This window comes from Sciurus carolinensis, chromosome 4, assembly GCF_902686445.1.
Source record: "Sciurus carolinensis chromosome 4, mSciCar1.2, whole genome shotgun sequence".
Taxonomy (NCBI): Eukaryota; Metazoa; Chordata; class Mammalia; order Rodentia; family Sciuridae; genus Sciurus; species Sciurus carolinensis.
The window spans coordinates 65,421,892-65,442,696 of NC_062216.1; the positions used below are offsets into that span (position 1 = coordinate 65,421,892).

At 41.3% G+C, this 20,805-nt stretch overlaps 1 protein-coding gene across 1 annotated transcript in view; it reads left to right on the forward strand.

Annotated features, from left to right (window-relative positions):
• The first annotated feature begins 1,385 nt into the window (after positions 1 to 1,385).
• Positions 1,386 to 20,805, forward strand: part of B4galnt3 (beta-1,4-N-acetyl-galactosaminyltransferase 3) — an 87,533-nt gene continuing 68,113 nt past the window's right edge. Inside the window, 1 exon segment of the mRNA XM_053743383.1 lies at positions 1,386 to 1,416. Within this exon segment, the coding sequence (XP_053599358.1) occupies positions 1,386 to 1,416 (31 nt within the window).

Genomic DNA, 20,805 nt, shown 5'->3' on the forward strand with positions numbered 1-20,805 from the left:
AGCATCTGCTTGCTGATGTGATCTGCATCTTCTGCTTGAAGATGGGATTGTCACATTTTCATGTTTTGACCCCTGGTGATTTCCTTTACTTTATGAAGGATTTAACTGAGTCAGTAAAAAGAAGTTAGCCATATTTCATATAGTGATTTTTAAATATTTTGCTATATTTTCAAAAAGAAAGTCCTCTGACTTGAGTTAAGATCTCCTCCAGCTCCAGCAGTCTGTGATTATTGGATTGTGTGTGCCTAAACATTGGTGATTAGTCCCCTGTGAAGGGGAGACTCCAGGTGACTCTAGCAGACTCTAGATGAAAATTGTGGGAACCCAAGTTTTGTAGTACAGAGGCTCACTTGAAATGGAAGAGATGAATTTGAAAAGGTGGTAGGAACCGCATTATGGAGTTTTTTGATGCCAGGCTGCTGTTTGGAGTTGAGTGGGGGCAATGTAAATTCTTTTAAGCAGGGATTTGATATGATTCGATATGGTGTTGTCCTTTTTTAATCTACTAATTTGTATTTTATTTTTTTTGTTTGTTTGTTTTGGTACTGGGGATTGAATTCAGGGGCACTTAACCACTGAGCCACATCCCTGCCCTTTTTTGTATTTTATTTAGAGACAGGGTCTCACTCAGTTGCTTAGTTTAGCTCCTCGCTTTTACTGAGGCTGGCTCTGAACTCATGATCCTCTTGCCTTAGCTTCCTGAGCCACCAGGATTACAGGTGTGTGCCACTGCACCCAACTGTATTTTAACTCTTGAAAGGTTTATTGACCAACAATGTCCTAGGAATGGTGACTGCAGGTAGGTTAGCTGTTGGAAGTTTGCAAGATGGCTTGGAGGTAAAGCAGTCACTCACGTGGTTTTTACATTGTCTAATGGTGGATGATGAGTGTCCAGCTGAAAGGGGGATAGATGAAAGCTGAGACATGTCAAGGAAGGAAGTGACAAGAGTTTAGTGACAGAGCTAATGTAGAATGGGAGAAAATACTAAAGTTCAGGATTTCACACATGGTTCTCTGCCTGTACTCTGCCTTGATAATTTTCATAAGGGCTGCCTTGCCCACCCAGCATCTCAAAAATGTTCTCATGAGAACACTTTTTAGTGTCTCTGTTTCTTCTTGAATGCTCCTCTCTGGGACTTGGTTACAATGCTAGTTCTAGAGAAGAATACAAAAGGAACAAGAAGACATTCATTCAACCAATATTTTCTTGAGCACTCACTAAATGACAGGCAATGCTCTAGGTATTAGGGACATGGCAGGGAATGAGAAATTGAAAGTCTTTGCCCTCATGGAGCCTACATTTGTACTGAAGAAAAGACAGATAATAAGCACATCAACACATAGGTAAGAATTTCAGATGGGGTTTTATTCTGGGGGAGAAAAACATGGTAGTGGTGAAGAGGGACTGTAATGGAGGTGAGGGAAAACACTAGCTTGTAGAGTTAGGGGGCTTCCCCAAAAGTGACATTCCTAAAACAGGTATCTTAGGGGTAGAGGACACAATGACACACCATGTGGGCATCAAGATTATAAGATCCTCAGTAATTCAACAAATGGGAGCTGGATAGAGAGGAAGCAAATGTAGAACGGGGTCAGTGCTGGTTTTCAGGTTAAGCATCTCCTCCCTGCCCTTCTGTTGTCCTGAGAACAATGCCCTCTCCCTCCTGGCAGGAGTTAGTCTCAGACTTTGAGCTCTCTATTGGAAGTGCTTGAAAAAGGTACTGGCTAAAAGCTCTGTCTGGATCTTGGGAGAAACTGATAGTGGTTGTTTTTCCTTCATTACAAACCTGGATCCCAAAAGCGGTATGGGGCGGGGGCAGGGTGTGCAGCTGGAATTAACCTCTGTTCTACCTTCCCAAATAGGATTTTTTTTTTTCGTACCTCCATTAGTGCACTTATCAAAGTCTGCCTTGCAGAGTTATTTATGTCTGGGTTTGTCTTCCCCCATGAGATTGTGAATTTCTGGTGTACTGGACTAGACTTAGGCATAATTTCCCCCCCTCCATCTGCAGATATTTTTAACCTTTTGTGAATCACATTAACCTATAAGAATCTGATGAAGATACAGTGAACCCTCTCCCCAGAAGTTTGCCCACCCCCACCCCCAGATATTTTGCTTACAATTTTGGGGGAAGCTACCCAGGACCCTGATCCAGTCCATGAATCCCTAGTTAGTAACTCTACCTGAGTGCTTTATCCAAGTCTGTATGTGGTAAGTGCTGAGAGTCTGATTGACTTGGGAACATTCTCTCAATGTTTGATGTCTTCTTTAGTTGAAGAGGACAGATGTTAGGTGGGAAAAAAAGCCAGAAAGCAGCTCCACTGCTAGGAGATGCAGAGGAGCATATAAACCATCCAGAGTACAGTGGCATCACAATCACTTCTTGTCACAGAACCAGAGTTGGGTCTTGGGTTTTTTTTCTCTCACCCCTTTGCCTTTGCTCATGTTGTACTCCAGGGTCATGACATCCCTTCCACTTACCTTTCAAACCTCTGCCCACCCTGTTAGCCCATCTCTTCCCTTGACCATTCCTCAAATATCTCAGAATGAGCTAAGATGGTCCTTTTTGTAACGTATTTTGAACTAAAGTTGTCTGAAATTTACAGTTGAGTATTCACTTTCCTTTACTTCTACTTCAATTGGGTTGGTATTATATATTCCAGCTAGATTGTTAGAGAAGCCAAAGATGACTCCAGAGCATCTGGTTAGGGAAATTTGATTCTCCTTCCCTATAGGATTTGATGGAATGCCAGCAAGAGGCAGGTGGCTAACTTAGCACTGAGTCTGCATATCTTCCTTCATCATGGCTAAATGGTCAAGAGCAGGGTTGTGAAGCCATCCTTCCTGAGTTTCAGCTCCAGCTCCAATTTAGTAAGCTGTGCCTCACTGAACAGATTACTGAGCCAGTTCCTTTTCTGTAAAATGGGAATTTATTTTTCCAGTACTTAGAATTGAATCCAGAGGCGCTCTACCCCTGAGCTACATCCCCTACCCTTTATACTTTTTGTTTTGAGACAGGGTATTGCTCAATTGCATGGGCTGACCTTGAACTTGCAATTCTCCTTCTTCAGCCTCCCAAGTTGCTACCACTGTACCTGGCTAAATGGGAATCTTAATAGTATCTACCTTGTTTAATTGCCTCATAAACCCCTTGCACCCCAATTTTTTTGGTGGGTACCAGGGATTGAATTCAGGGGCACTGTAGCACTGAGCCACATCCCCAGCCCTATTTTGTATTTTATTTAGAGACAGGGTCTCATTGTGTTGCTTAGCGCCTCATTTTTGCTGAGGCTGACTTTGAACTTTTGATCCTCCTGCCTCAGCCTCCTGAGCTGCCAGATTTAGAGACGTGTGCCACCATGCCCGGGTCCCTGATTCTTTTGATTGGTTTTAGAGTGCTGTCTTTCACATATCATGAATAGTTTTAGGACAGGAATAGACCTCATAGGTCTTTTTTTTATTTTCATCTCTCCCCACTCCACCTCATGCTAGGGATCAAACCCAGGGCATCATGCATGCTAAGGGCACCCTCTATTGCTGAGCTACACTTCCAACCCACATATATTTTTAATTCTGAGATGGCCAATGCTTGGGTCCATTGCAGACAACTCCACAACATGCAGTTCTTTTACTCAGGAACTTCTGAAATTTCTCTGGTGATAATCTTCTTTGATATTGATGGTTGAGAGTAGCCTTCAAAGAAAGTTTTTGGGCTGGGGTATGGCCTAGCATGTGTGAGGCACTGGGTTAGATTCTCAGCACCACATAAAAATAAATGAATAAAATAAAGGTCTATCAACATCTGAAAAAAAGAAAGTTCTTGTTGCTGTTGAATTCTCACATTGCAAGGGGCAGGGCAAGATTTGACTTTCCTAGCTGGGCACCGCGGTACACACCTGTAATCCCAGTGCCTAGGGAGGCTGAGGCAGGAGGATGGCAAGTTCAAAACCAGCTTCAGCAACTCAGTGAGACCCTGTCTCTAAATAAAATATAAAAAAGGGCTGGGGATGTGACTTAGTGGTTAAGTTCCCCTGGGTTCAATCCTTGATACAAAAAAAAAAATTTGAATTTTTTCAAGCAACAGATTTTTGTTGCAGGCTCCCAACCTACAAACAGAGCCTGTTCCAGTGTAGAGCTGCTACTGCTTCTTTGGGAAAACAAAAAACAAAAACAAAAACAACACACAAATGGAGTCATGAGCTCTTATCTCACCTTCTTGAATTGAGGAGAGTTGAGAAATAGAATAGATGAAGTTGATTTCAAATCCAAAGAGTCCTGGGATACTTGGATCATGAAACACTTTGGTAGAAAGATATAATAAGACATTAAAAACATATTGCTTTCCCTTTAGTCTTCTGTAAAAAGATACAAGTTGATGTGGGCTGATGTTTTCACAATTCTGGTCTTAGGTAGCAAATAAAAGTGCATCACTGGTAATTCTGTGTGGGGGTAAAAGATAAAATGGGTGACAAGTTAAAGAAAAAGCACAGAGAGGTAGCAACAAGTGGGTTCAGCTCACGTTTGGATGATTACAAAAAGAGAAGTTTATAAAATAATACTCCAGTTTGATTTAGCATTTTGAATAAGAGTTCAATTTTCATGCATGAAAATTGGAAAAATATTTGCATAAGTAACATTCTATAGGTTTAAAGCTTTAATTATATCACTCAGGAAATACCACCTGGCCATTATTGGGGAATATTTATTGAAGAGCTGTCAAATTGGAAATGGTGTTTACCATTTTGAGAAAAAGAAATGGATACACACTACCCAAGGTGTTTGTTGATAGAAAAACAAAAACGGGGGCAGTTCAATTTCTGGTAAATGAAAGTATCTTGTGATATTTTGGGGGAACAATTATGAAATATTTTTAGCAGCCTTTATGAATCTAAAGTAGTTTTTAGTTAGTTTACCAAGATAAAATTTTATACATAAGTTTGTGTCTTAGTTATTTTGCTGTTGTGACCAAAAGACCTGACCAGAACATTTTTAGCACAGGAAGTTTATTTGGGGCTCATGGTTTCAGAGGTCCCAGTCCATAGATAGCTGACTCTTGCTCTGGGACAGAACATCAAGGCCGAAGGGTGTGGCTGAGGAAAACAGCTCAGGATATGGCAATCAGCGTGCACAGAGAGAGAGAAAGAGTGTTCCACTTACCAGGGACAAAATGTAAACCCCAAAGTCACGCCCCAGGGACCTATCACCAGCCACACCCCACCTATCTACAGTTACCATCCAGTTAATACATTCAAGTGGATTAATGCACTGATTAGGTTAAGTATCTCACAACCCAATCGTTTCACCTCTAAATTTTCTTGCCTTATTTTACATATGAGCTTTTGGGGGACACCTCATACCTATACTGTAACACTTGGCTTACTTGAAATGATTAGGCTTCTTATATTTAGAAATTAGAGCACCTGAGAGGCAGAAAAAAAAAAAAAAACACTCTACTGAAATGGTTTCTTCTAGCAACTTTTTTTTTTTTCAAGGCAAGAGAAAATATTGTTAAGAGAGTTGTTTATACACACACACACACACACACACACACACACACACATATATATATATATATTTTTGATTCTTTATGTTGCTAAGAAGGCTTGAAGAGTTTCAGAGCAAAGAACACTTTCCCCAGTTGGCAGGGTTTTCATGAACCAATCACGTGAGAGGAGTAGAAGGTGAAGGAGAACAATAGAACTTTGTTTTCCGCAGGACCTTTCTCCTGCAGTCTTACATTTTAAGATCACTTCTCTTCTCCTTGAAGGAGGTTTGGTCCTTTTCCACCCATTTGGGAAGTTGTTCTCTGCCACAGCTTAAGGATTCCTATGGAGCATTGGGGGTGGAAATAACACCCCTGTGGAAGGATGAATTCTGGAGTTTGCTGGGAAGAAAGGAAGCATAGCTTGCTACCTCATAGTAAGAGGAGAAACTAAGGCAAAAGGGAGCTGGCACTGACAAATTTAATTTACCTATCTTATTGCTGAAGTGAGTTGGGAGGCTCACAAGAGTGTTCTACCACCTGCACTAGGTAAGGTATATGGGATGGTTCAGAAGCTCAGCAGGCCACAAGATGTATTCAAGAATCTCTGGAGTAACTTAACTAATTTTTTTTTTTTTTAATGCCACTGGGGATTGAACCCAGGGGTACTTACCATTGAGCTACATTGCCAGCTCTTTTTATTTTTAATTTTGAGACAAGATCTTGCTGAATTACCTAGGCCGGTCTTGAATTTGTGATCCTGCTACTTCAGCCTCCTGATTAACTGAGATTACAGGTGTGCACCCATGTGGCTGTCTATAGTAATTAGCTCTTGCTGGGGGCATTTTGTTACATGGCTGTGGCATTGATGGTGTCACTGTCCTACCCTGCCCTGATCTCTCCCCTAGAGTGAGCTGGTGTTCTTCGGACTAACAGACCTGATAAGATAGAGGCAGAGGACTTTGAATCTGATCACTGGAAAAAAGGAATTGCTGCCCAGGGATACCAATCACTGGTTAATGAAGGGACAAAATGAACAGTTAAAGAAATATGGGGAAGGGGATCATATTCTAAGGAATCTTTGTGTATGTGTGGGGGCGCTGCTGGGGATTGAGCACAGGGCCTGGGGCATGCTAGGCAAGTGCTCTACCACTGAGTTACATTCCCAGCCTGGAGGAAACTTCTTGGGGGCAAGATGAGTAAGTGTTAGATGTAGCTGAAAGGTCCAGAAGGATGAGACCTGAGAAGAAACCAGCATATTTAGCCAAGGAGCAAGGAGAGTTGCTGGTGAATTTGTACAATCACCTAAGATTTGTCAAAGGAAAGTGAAAGCTGTATGATAGTCATAGGAGTCTTTCGGTTAAAAGAGAACATAGAGATTGCCCATTGTGCTCAAACTGTGGACGTTAGTGGTTGTGTTACTGACTCAGTGGGTTTTTGTCCTCTCCATCAGAAGAACCAGGTAAAATGAATCCACCATTTGACCCAGTTATCCCACTCCTCGGTTTATACCCAAAGGACTTAAAATCAGCATACTACAGTGATGCAGCCACATCAATGTTCATAGCTGCTCAATTCACAATAACTAGATTGTGGAACCAACCTAGATGCCCTTCAATTGACGAATGGATAAAGAAACTGTGGTATATATACACGATGGAATATTACTCAGCCATAAAGAAGAATAAAATTATGTCATTTGCTGGTAAATGTATGAAGTTGGAAATATCATGCTAAGTGAAATAGGCCAAGCCCAAAAAATCAAAGGCCAAATGTTTTCTCTGATAAGTGCATGACAATATATAATGAGGGGGGGAGGTGGGGGTGGGGGAGGAGAGAAGAGTGAAGGAACTTTGGATGGTGTAGAGGAAAATGGGGCGGGAGGGGGTGGGGGAAGGAAAGATAGTAGACTGACACAGACAGTATTACTACATGAATGGTGTGAATCTACATTGCGTACAACCATAGAAATGAAAATTTGTACCCCATTTGTGTACAATGAATCAAAATGTAGTCTGTTAAAATAAAAATAAAAATAAATAAATAAATAAAAAAGAACCAGGTAAAAAAGCACTGTGATGGAATGAGACTATTGGGACTTCAGGCCAGCAGAAGCAGAGACAGCACTGACCAAGGGAGTGTCAAGTTACTTCCTTTAACAAAGAAGCTAGTTTTATTCATGTGAAAGGATAGGAGGGCTGGTTTACAGGTTAGGAATATTAATTGGCTTTAGGTGTTTTTTAATTTTTTCGGGGGCTGGTTACTAGGGATAGAACCCAGGGGTGCTTTACCAGTGAGTACTACCTCCCCAATTATTTTTAAAAATTTTGGGGGGTACCTGGGATTGAACCCAGGGGTGCTTAACCATTGAGCCACATCCCCAGCCTTTTAAAAATATTTTATTGAGAGACAGGATCTCCCTGAGTTGTTTAGCGCCTTGTGCCTTGCTAAGTTGCCCAGGTTGGTCTCAAACTTGTGATCCTCCTGCTTCAGCCTTCTGAGCACCTGGTCTATCATACTCTGTTTTTTTTTTTTTTTTTTTTTTTTTGAGGGAAGAGCCAGGGATTGAACTCAGGGGCACTTGACCACTGAGCTACATCCCCAGCCCTATTTTGTATTTTATTTAGAGACAGCGTCTCACTGAATTGCTTAGTGCCTTGCTTTTGCTGAGGCTGACTTTGAACTCTTGATCCTCCTGCCTCAGCCTCCCGAGCCGCTGGGATTACAGGCTTGAGTCACCATGATAGGTCTGGCCTATCATGCTCTTAATAGCTAAGAAGACAAGTTAAGGTGAGAGAATAGAGAAAAGGCACATATCAGGCTTTTCTTTTTTCTGTTTTCACAGTGCTGGGGATTGAACCCAAGGCTGCTCAACCACTGAGCTACATCCCCAGCCCTTTTTGTTTTTATTTTTTATTATTTTCCGGTACTGGGGATTGAACCCAGTGGCACTTTACTATTGAGTTACACCCCCAGTCCTTTTTATTTTTTATTTTGAGACAGGGTCTCACTAAATTGCTAAGGGTCTCTCTAAGTTGCTAGGGCTGGTCTTGAACTGCAATTCTTCTGCTCAGCTTCCTGAGTTGCTGGGATTACAGGTGTGTGCCACTGTGCCTGGCTCACAAATCATACTTTCAATAGATAACAAGCTGTGATTTAAGGTCCCTGGATTGCATTTGCCCCTTTTTGGGGAGTGGCATGGGGAGAAGTTGACTGTCTTCCCCTCTCAGTGTTTTTAACTGTCTTAATCTTAAGAAGTGCCACTTTTCATGGTGGGGGTCCATGACTGTCTCATTTGGGTGATTTGTCTACAGTTGCCCAAGATTTTTCCACTTATAAATGCAGTGGATCCTGAAGTCTGTTACAAGAAGAAACCAGAATAGGACTTATATTCAGAACTAATCAAATAATAAACATATAAATGAAAAGTATTAGTTTTTTTTTTTTTTTTTTTCATAAGCACATGGATAGAGCTGGATATCAGAGGATGTGGGCTCTAGTCTTGCTTCTGATGTGGACGAGTTCTATGACTTTTTTTTCTTGGTATTGGGGATTGAAACCAGGGGTGCTTAATCACTGAACCACATCCCCAGCCTTTTTCATTTTGAGATAGTGTGTCACAAAGTTGTTTATAACCTCGCTAATTTGCTGAGACTGACTACAAACTTGTGAACCTCTTGCCTCAGTCTCCAAAATTGCTGGGAATACAGATGTGTGTCACCATGCCTGGTGGCTCTGTGTCTTTGAGCAAGTCAGTTCTGCCCCGTGGGTCTCAGTTTCCTTATTTTTGTAAATGCAGAAGCTTAACTACATGGTTCTTGAGGTCCCCTCTGACTCTGACATTATTTCTAAGGAAAATGGTATTTTCCTCAACTCTGAAGATTCTAAGTTGGATGTAGATGGAGAAAGATTGGAAAAAAGGAGACTCAGGGAAGATGCATAGGTTCAGCTCCTGGTTCTGCCCATGTTTAGCTGTGTAGCCTTCCCTTCTCATTCTGGCAGGATGGGCAACTGGGCCCAGCCCTTAACCCCTGACATAGTGATGGTCCTCTGCCTTCCCCATTCTCACACTTTCTCCTCCCTCTCCCCTCCCATAGAAGGGTGGGTTCCTAGGTGGGGGCTGGGAGGGAGGGGCTAAGGCTGGTTGAGCTGACGTGATAGTCCTTTAGAGGATCTTGGGGAGAGGCTCAGTAATTTGGGGGCATTTTCACAGGCCATGGTGACTATGGACATTTTCTCATAGTTCTCCTTTGTACTTCGGAGCTATGGACTGGTTCAGTCCCCACTCCAGGGCCTGGCCCCCTATCCCTCCCTGCCTGCTGGGCAGCCATCACATAAATGCCACTGTGTACTTAACCCAGGGATGGGAGGACTTCTGCCCAGGGACTGGCCAAGGAATTGGCCGCTTATTTTGGCAGTTTTCACTGTAGGCCTCCTGAACAGACCATCAGAAGTGGAGGGAACTAGAGGTGGGAGTTAGTGAGTCATGGGCTTTGCCTTGGGGAGGGAGCCTTTGCTAGAGGTGCCCCTCTGGAAAGCAGACTTCCCCTCTAAATGATGAGGGGTGGTATTTCTGGATTCCTTCTTGCAGTCTTACTGACTGGAGTCAACTAATTTGATGGGCATCCCTGTGGTGTTTTGTGTAATGGGAATAATGATCCTGACCTCACAAAGTTGTGATGGTGAGTTGAAAACCTGGCACATCGAAAGCTCTCAGTAAACTTGTTTTCCGTTCCTTGGTGTGCCTGGAGTTAAGGCCGGGACAGGGTGTACCCCGTGGATGCAGAAGTGGAGGAAGAGCAGAAGCGAAGCAAAGACTAGCTCCCCACAGGCAGATGCCCAGCTGCTCATGGGTTTTTCAGAGCCCAGCCAGAGGCTGGCCATGATGGGAGATCAGGACATCAGGCTTTGTGCCGCCTGCTCCTAACCCCTCGTCCTGGGGCAGGGCAGACAGACTCCCAGTCATTACCTCACCGCAAGGCCCCTGTCTGCCAGAGTGAGTGGTGGAACTGCCTGGGTGGAGAGCTCTAGGCTAATTTTAGACCTGGAGACTCCCTGCCAACAGCTGTGGCTGGGCCCAGGCAGCTGGGCTGGGATGACTTGGGAGGGAGGTCTCAGTCTTCTTACAGGGATCCCTGGCTGCAGCCATACCAGTCTACTCTGGGACCACATTCCTGTCTCTGCCTCTGCTGCAGAGAAAACCTGGGAAAAGAATTCTTCCCACAGGGTGGGGCCTTGGGGCCATTCTCCAATTCTTCTTTTCTCCTTTTTGCATTAAGGTATTTCTATCCTCCAACTCTTCTTTCCAGGTTACTTTGAACACCAGGAACTCCTGATAATGGCACCAATAGAATAGGCCAGTGACAATTCAAAAAGGGGCAGGAAGGGGTATTAGGGAACAAACCATCTTGGATTTATAGGATAAGTCCAGCCTCCCACTTAACACAAAACTAAAAATCTAATTTAGTGCTTTTCAATCTTTTTCAATTGGCGATCACAGTAAACGATAAGAAAAGATAATATTTGTATTATATAATACAATGAGTAGAGATAAAAGCTTCCGTGATTGGATGCAGCCACCCCTAGGTTTCTGCTGCTCCAAAGAGTTGGTACTTTGGTTCGGCTATTACTCATTTGAAGTCCACCAGTGAGCCATGCACACCAATTTGGAAGTTCTGATATTCTTTAGCAGTTGGCTACAGTTGTTTATAAATGGCAGCTCCCAGCCCCAAGAAACATCTTCTAGGTTAATTGTATACTTTATGATGGAAGGGAAGTTAGAAGATATTGAGCCTCTCCTCTTCTTTTTACAGATAAGGAAACTGAGACCCAGAGAATTTTGCCTAAGTTTAAGTAACTAAGAAGTCAAAAGCCTGGTTCTAGTTCTGCTAGGACAGTCCTGCCCTCATTTGTACAATTATCTATGCATGTACATATTTATTTATTTTGAAATGGGGTCTCACTGTGTTGACTAGGCTGGCCTTGAACTGCTGCACTCAAGTGATCATTCTGTCTCAGCCTCCCAAGAAGCTATGATTACAGGCTCTCAAACTGTTATGCTTTGGATATGAGGTGTCCCTGCAAAAGCTCATGTAGTGATGTAGGAATGTGCAGGGTGAAATGATTAGATTATGAGAGCTGTAACCTAATCAGAAGATTACCTCTTTTGATGGGGTAATAATTTGAAAAGACCACTGTACTGGGTGACAACTGGCAGGTAGGGTTTGGCTGGAGGAAGTATTGACTGAGAGCATGCCTTTGGGATTTTATTTTATTTCTGGTACTTTGCTTGTTCTTTCTCTGCTTCTCAGCTGCCATTGAGCCAAGCATCTTTCCTCCACAACACCCTTCCATCATGATGTTCTGCTTCATCTCAGACCCAGAGCAGTGGAGCTTGTTGACTGTTACCTGAATCTTTGAAACTGAGCCCAAATAAACTTTTTCTCTTCTGTTTTTCTTGTTATGTATTTTGATCATAGCAACAAAAAACTAACACACTAGCATTTATTGAGAAGTGCTTACAAAATTCAATATTCTGGGAGTACAAAGATCGAGAGTAGTTTCTGGGGTTCATCTGTATTTGGTTTTAAAAAACAAAACAAGACAAAAAAGGGCTCCATGATGGAACACTTGCATAGCATGTATGAAGTCCTGGGCTCCATCTGCAGCACCAGCAAAACAAGCAAGGAAACAAACAAAAACCCCCAAGGAAACAAAGTTCAGGCAGGCAGTTATTTCTAGGGAAAGATTAGGTGTGCAATTGAAGAGAGGTACAGAGGGCTTCAAAGCAGTTGATTATGTCTGCTTCATAAGCTGAGTGATGCTATTCTTTAAATCATATGTATATATTCCTTTTGACGCATGATGTATTTCTTTTAAGAAGTAAATGAAAAATAGAGGGAGTTTATAAACTAGGAGAAAGTGTCCTAGGGAATAAGTAAGGAGTAAATCTGTTTTACAAGGTAGGGTGATAAGTGCTGAAGCCAAACTGTAATAATAACACCCACCTATGTGCACCTGATATATGTGATCTCACTTAATATTTGCAATGGCCCCATGAGGTACAGGAATCTTTCTATTGTTCCCATTTTATAGGAAATAAAACTGAAGTTCAGAGATATTACTCACCTTGTTCAAGGGTTTCATGATGAATCATCTTTGCAGTCATATTTGAGTATTCACATCCTGTTAATGCTACCATGGTGGAGTACAGGCGAGTTGGCCTGCACAGTGAGGTGACCCTGAGGGTGGGCTGGGAGGTGGGCATACAGGAAAGTTACTTCGTCTCTTTAAAATTCTCTTTCCACATCTATAAAATGGAACTCATTTTACTTGGCACTCCTTCTTGTGCAAATAATTTGAATATAAAAGTACTATATCAGTGTAAAACCTGACATTTATTGAGAATGAATCCTGTGCCAGCTGCTTTTCATGTGTTCCTTCCTTTAATCTTTCCTCTACCCCACCAAGAGCACATGATCCCAGTTTTACAGGATAACCTGCCTCCCTGCTCTTAGCATTCCTCTGTTAACAAATCTTTCTTCTCCCTGCCTTCCCCAGCATGCTGGTTTCTGGACTTTGTCATTGAGGGTCCTGCTGGGACTGAAGTTGTTGGACATAATGAAGCACCAGCCTTTACCCCTAGTACCAGTAATGTATGCCAGGTCCCATGGTTATCTCTGGGGGCCATCCCTCTTAGCTGAGAAGGCTGAAGATTTGAAATTCTTGATCTGTTCCATTGGTTCTTAGCATGGCTGCACAATTGAAACACCTGAGGAGCTTTAAAACCTCTAGTTTTGGGGACTGGGGATATAGCTCAGTTGGTAGAGTGCTTGCCTCCTAAGCACAAGGCCCTGGGTTCTAATCCCCACCACCGCAAAACAAAACAAAAAAAAACCCTCTAGTTTTGAGAGACTATTCACAATAAGCTAGGGGTGTGGCTGTGTGGGAAGCACTTGCCTAGCACATGTGAGGCTCTGGATTCCATCCCCAGAACACGTGTGTGTGCACACACACATCCACTCCAAGATCTGATCCCAAGCCAATCACTTAGATTTGAGAGGAGGGGGAGTGAAGCATCAGTCTCCAGGTGATTCTAAAGAACAGCCAAGATAGAGACCCTCAAGAGAATACTACTTTTCTGATGGGATGATTCCAGAAATAAAAGATAATGAAGAAAGTCTAATATACCCATGCTTTAGGCATGTAATAAATTTTGTGTGTTCTTTTCCCTCTTTAAAAAACAAACAAACAAAAACCAAACAAACAAAAAACCAAAAAAACAAGGCAATGAAAAGATGAGGAAGTACACAGATAAGCAATGACCAGACTGCCTTTGGGCCCTTGACTGGTCCAAAGATTATACCCAGGGGTTAGGGATGTAGTCCAGTGGTAGAGTGCTTGCCCAGCAAGTGATAACACATGGGTTGAATCCCCAGCACTGAAAAATACGAGCAACACCAAAAAATAAACAGATTATACCAGGGAGGGCTAGTAATGGGAAAAGGAACAGATAAAGAGGCAATAAGAGAAGAAAATGAAAATGTTTCATGCTGGAGGATGCCAAGTTACCCCCAGTAATGACCCCAGACCTTTCCAATGTTACCTGTGTGTGTCCGAGTCTAGCCAATAAACATTTGATCACGTGGTATACATGTGCTGCAGGGGACACAAAGAAGCATGACTTCTATCCTGTTAGTATCCCAAGAGCTAAATTGTTCTTTCACAGATAAAATATACACAATAAAAAAAAAAATTACCTCCCTGTGTCGTGTTCTCTCCAGCATCCAGAAACCACCTTACAAGAAACAAAGTTTATCATAGAGGAGGAAGACTTTGTGTTGGAGGTGGGATTTAACTGGGTTTTATATGATGTGAAGGACTTAGATGTGGAGATGAGGGAGGATGAAGACAGATGGAACAAACAAGGATATGACAAGAACATAATGAGGATCCTCACTTGATGGTCAAGGAGACTACCACATTCACTAGGAAGGGTGGGCAGGGAGAGGAAAGAGGTACTAATAGTCCAAGGGCAGCTAAACTTGAGAGAGGGAGAGGGAGGAACCAGCTATGGTAAAAGGGCACGGGATTAATAGATAGTGTGAAGGATCTATGAATTACTGGGCCATGTAAATAAATTGTCTTTCTCTACTTTGGGGTGGTGTTTAAGATGTTCCATTCAGGAACAAGAGATTTGAAGAAACCATGACTCAGTGAATGACCTCAGAATTGTAGTCTCCAGGGCCCAACTGACAACTAAGAATGACAGGAACAGTGGTCTCAACACTGGCTGTATATTAGACCTGCATACTGGGAAACTTAAAAAACAAACAAAAAAACAGCAGGTAGGGAGCTCAGATGTTAGCACTCTGTACTAACAAGTAAAAAACTGAACAGGGGAAAAAATTAGCAACTCCTCTCAGGTACCTCAGAGAAATGAAGTCGTAGGGGAATCTGCTTGCCCCTGTGGAGAGAAAAGGCAGACAGAATCACAACTTAGTAAAGCAGAAATCCACAAGCAGAAACCTGGTTTCCTCTGCAGAAACCAATGCCCAGATAGAAAAACCTAAACTGTGATCCACGAATTGCTGGCAACTCAGTGTGAACAAGTCAGAGACTTAAAAACTCTAGGGGAGATGGGCACAATGATGCATACCTGTAATCCCAGAAACTTAGGGAGGCTTAGGTAGGAGGATCAAAAATTCAAAGACAGCTTCAGCAAGTTAGACACTGTCTCAAAAAATAAAGATTGTTGGGGGCACTGGGGATATACCTTAGTTAGTAGAGTGCTTGCTTGCCTTGCAAGCACAAGGCACTGGGTTCAATCCCCAGCACCGCAAAAAAAAAAAAAAAAAATTTGGGGGGAGGTAGCTTGGTAGTAGTGCCCCTAGGTTAAATCCATAGTACATAAGGGGTAAGGGTAATAGAAGAATATTATTAACAGCAGTTCTGTGCCTACAAATATGATAATCTAGATGAAATGGACTGATTATTTTTAATATAGTCTGCCGAAATTTATTTAAGATGAAACAGATGATCTGAATAGGTCTATATATATCAAAGAAATTTAATTAATAACAACCTTCCAAAACAAAAAGCACCAGGCCAAGCTGGTTTACTGATGAATTTCACTAAACATTTCAGGAAGCTATTGCAATTCTCTATAGTCTCTTCCAGAAGATTGAAGCAAAGGGAATACTTCCTAAATCATTTTATAAGGTACACATTACTCTAATAAAAAAACCAGACTGAACTTTACCCAAAAAGGAAACTATGGATCAGTATCTCTCACGAATGTAGACGCAAAAATCCTCAACAAAATATTAGCAAATCAAATCCAATAATGTGTAAAAAGTATACACTATGATCATTTTCCCCAGATATACTAGGCTCTTTCAATTCAACATTCAAAAACCAACTAAGCCAAATCAATAGGCTACAGAAGAAAAATCACATAATATCAATGCATACTGAAGATGCATTCAACAAAATCTAACACCCATTCATGATGATAATTCTCTTTCCATGAGGAACAGAAGGGAACTTCCTTAACTTGATAAAAATATTTGTAAAAACTCTATAGCTAGCTAGAATCACATTCAAAATGTTCCCACTAAAATCAGGAACAAAGCAATGAAACCCCCTCACCATTCCTTTTTAGTATAGGACTAGCAATTCTACTCAGTGCAATAAGACAAGAAAAGGGAAAAAAAGTTTAAGAATTGAAAAGAAAGAAATAGGTCTTTGTGTACAAATAACATGATATTCTATGTAGAAAATCTGAAAGAATTGACAGAAAACTCCAGGAACTAATGAATACAATAAAATACAGAATAAAAGTCAATATGTAGATGTCAATTGCATTTGTAAGTACCCAATAATGAACGAATGGAATTTGAAATTAATAACCTGTTACAATTTATGTAAGCTCCTGCCCAAAATGAAGTATTTAGATGTAAATCTAACAAAATGTAAAACTATAATGAGAACAACTACAAGTATGATAAAGGAAATTAAAGGACGAAATAAATAGATATTCCATGTTCATGGATAGGAAGATTCAGTATTGTTAAGACATCAGTTTTGTCCAACTTGATCTATACATTTAGTACAATTCCACTTCAGAACACACAAAATAGTAACTCAAAATGTATTGGAGACCTGTGTGTACAATTCAAAACTATAAAACTTCTAAAAAACAACATAGAAGAAAACCCTATAGATTATGGGGTATGGGTTTGCCTAGATATAATACCAAAGTCAGGATCCATGAAAGAAACAATTGATAAGCTGGACTTCACTAAAATTAAAAACTTTTGCTCTGTGAAAGTGTCAAAAAAATAATAAGATAAACCAAAGACTGGGAGAAAATATGTGCAAAAAACAATTATAAAGAACTATTGTCCATAACCTACAAAGGACTATTAAAACAACAATAAGAACGAAACAGCACCATTGAAAATAAGCAAGACTGGGCATGGTGGTACAAGCCTCTAATCCCAGTGATTTGAGAGGCTGAGGTAGTGGACCTCAAGTTCGAGGCCAGCAATTCAGTGAGATCCTTAGCAATTTAGCAAGACCCTGTCTCAAAATAAAAAATAAAAAGACTGGAGAGGGGCTGGGGTTGTTGTTCAGTGGTGGAGCACTTGCCTAGCATGTGTGAGGCACTGGATTCAATTCTCAGTACCACATATAAATAAATAAAAGGTTCATTGACAACTAAAAATATATACATAAAAAAGAAAAAGGACTAGGGATGAAGCTCAGTGGTAAAGTGCCCCTGATTTCAATCCTCAGTACCCCAAAACAAACAAACAAACAAATATATAAAAATAGGCATGAAGCTGGATGTGGTGGCACAGGCAGTAACTCAGGAAACTGAGGCAAGAGAATCAAGAGGACTGGAGGTTGAAGGCCAGCCTAGGCAATTTATTAAGGCCATGTCTCCAAAAGGGTGGGGGGAGAGTAATGCTGATTATGTAGTTCAGTGGTACAGTGCTTGGTTAGCATGCACAATAAATACATAAATAAATAAACAAATAAAAATTAAAAAGGGGCTAGGCTAGGGATGTAACTCAGTGGTAGAGCACTTGCCTAGCATTTGTAATACAGCTTTAGAAAGGCCAAAATACAAACATTGACAAATGCTGCCAAATACATGGAGCAACAGGAACTCTCATTCCTTGCTGGCAGAAATACAAAAAGGTGCTAAAAGTTTGATGGTTTGTTTTTTCTTTCTTTCTGGTACTAGGGATTGAACCCAGCCTTCTACCTCTGAGCTATATTCCCAGCCCTTTTTATTTAAAAATTTTAAAAATTTTATTGATTGAGTGATTGGTACTGGGGATTGAACCCAGGGGTGCTTTACCTCTGAACTACATCCCCCGCTCTTTTAATTTTTTAAATTTTAAGACAGGAACTTGCTAAGTTGCATAGGCTGCCTGGAACTTTTGATTCTCCTGCTTCAGCCTCCCCAGTCACTGGGATATCTATTCATTCTTGTATGGAACTAAACTCTTCCCTATAATGTAGAAATACAATATAGTTTTTTTTTAATTTTTATTTTTTTGGTGTGTATTGTTCTGGGGATTGAATCCAGGATCTTACACATGCTAGGCAAGTGCTCTACCATTGAGCTATACCCCTAACCCTATTTTTTTTTTTTTTTTAATCTTGGAGAGAAAGTATTCAGTAACTCATTGTTATAATTAGGAAGATTTTTAAAACAATGACAGTATTTCAGTCACTCAGTGTTTTCTGCCTTTATTCACTTGCTTGTTACATAGCTCCAGGCAGTTTTCCTTTGATTAAAACAAAAATTACAGAGAATTGGAAGGGGTTTTAAAAAAATAAACAGTAAATATTGATAGAGGTGGGTAGTGAGTTTTATAAACCTTCTGGAAACATGGCCCAACCAATGGTAGAATCTGTAGTGGAGAGGCAAACCATACTACAAGTCACTTAGCATGAGGTCTCCTCAATGAAGATCTCATCTTCATGGACATAGGTCATCTATGGAAAAGGGTCTATTGTCTATTCTCAAGTGTAAAGGATCTTAGCATCATTAGAGTGTTCATTTTACAGGCTCTGGGGTCTTAAATAGCTAACCCCTATGTTGAACAGAATTCTGCTTAACCAGCCCTCACAATGCACTTAACTGCTAAGAGTTTAAGATGAAGGTTCCCATGCTTCTGGAGTCTCCATTTCCTCTTTGCGTATTTTCCACCATTTCATAGCAGTGATGAAGGATTGGATAGTGTATTAGTCCATTTCTGTTTCTATAACAAAATCCCTGATGCTGGGTATTTTCTAATAATAAGAGGTTTTCTTGGCTCACTAGTCTGGTGACTGCAGAGTTCAAATAGCATGTTGGTGAACTATCCAGGCACCAAATATCACATCATGGCAGAGAAACAAAGGGAATTGTGTATGTACAGAAGGGACCAAGTAGGTGTGGTAAATTCTTTAATAACCCACTCTTGCAAGGACTCTCTTTTAGAGATTAGCATTAATCCTTCTGAGGACATGGTCCCCAGTGACCTAACCATTTTCTATTAGGCCCCACTTTTTAAAGTTTCTGCCACACTGAGAGCCAAGCTTCCTGCCCATGAACTCTTAGGGAACACACTCAAACCATATTTAGATCATAGCACATGGGATCATAACTTAAGGCACTGAGACTGACACCCAGGTGTAACTTGTGTGACTTGGAAGAATTCCTGAGAGACATGGTTTTCCCTATCTCAGAGGCTCATAAGTACTCTTGGAAACTGAGGCATTAGAATAGGGGTATAGGAAGACCCACAGATCAACCTCTGGTCACCAGTCATGTCAATGAGCAAGTGATAGGAACACCAAAGACTGGAGCACAGGGCTCCTGAGCACAGTGATGGAAGCATCACCTGGAAAGGTGAGACCGGGCCCTAATGTTTGGAATGTCCTTAGTCTTATTCTTTACTAACAAAGTGTGTTAGTCAGCTTTTCGTCTTTGTGACCAAAATATCTGGCAAGAGCAATTTAGAGGAGGAAAAGGTTATTTGGGCTCCCAGTTTCAGAGGTTTAATCCATGGTCAGTAGGCTCCATTGCTCTGGGCCTGAGGTGAGGCAGAACATCATGACAGATGTGTGGTGGAGGAGGGTGGCTCACCTCATAGTAGCCAGGAAGCAGAAAGCAGGAGAGCCCAAGGAACCAGGGATAAAATATAAACCCCAAAGACATGCCCCCAGGGACCCACTTCCTCCTGCCGCACCCCACCTGCCTATATTTATCAATAGTCCATTCAAAGTAGTATGCACTGATTAGATCATGGCTCTCATAATCTGATCATTCCACCTCTGAACATTCCTACATTAAAAGGAACTTTGTCGGGGAGGACCACCTCATCTAAACCATAACAACAGTCAATAAGGAGGACATTGTCAGGATATATATTCAGATTTCACTTGCTTTGGAAATACTGTGAAAAGCTCCTACCCCCTTTGACTAGGAGTTAAGAGATTTGGGGTATAAAAAGGAGTCCTAGAGTAAGTTTCCAGCTCTGCATAGCATAAACATAGAGGTGGCATACTGATAATAACTAGTATTTGTGGAGCATCTTTCAAGTTCCAGGTATAGTGTGAAGCACTTTGTATGCAATAGCTCATTTTAATTTTCAGAACCTCCTTATCAAGTCAGTATTATTGTTATTAATATTATTCTTTATTACTAGGAGTTGAACTAGGGGCCTTCACATGCTAGGGAAGTGCTCTACCTCTAAGCTATATCTCCAACCCCTTAAAATTTTCTTTTTTTAAAATTTTGAGTCAGGTGCTGTGGTGCACACTTTTAATCTCAGTGAATGAATCAGGAGGCTGAAGCAGGAGGATGGCAAGTTAGAGGCCAGCCTCAGCAATTTAGTAAGACCCTAAGTAATTTATCAAGATCCTGTCTCCAAATAAAAAATCAAGCTGAATGACAGAATTCAAGTTGTTAAAATCCTAGATTTGCCTCCTTCCATGAAATTCCCCTGCTCTCAGAGCCTTTGTGCATCTTGACAGGTGAAGGATGACATTGTAAAGTTGCTTCTCCTAAAACCCCGTGTATCTGCTAGAGATCAAAGCCTTAAGTTAAGAGCTGCAAATTCCTTGTAGTTCATGGTACTTTAGATAAATTATTTTTGAGTGTTCATTCTGTTTGTGGCTTGGTTCCTACATGTCTTTCTGAGTTCAGTTCTGCCTACACGAAGGCTGCAGTGGCAGTTGGAGGAGGCAGGGTAAGTGAGTGGGAAGAATGGTATAGTGGAAAGAGCACAGACTTTGAAGTATGGACATTCAGCAGATG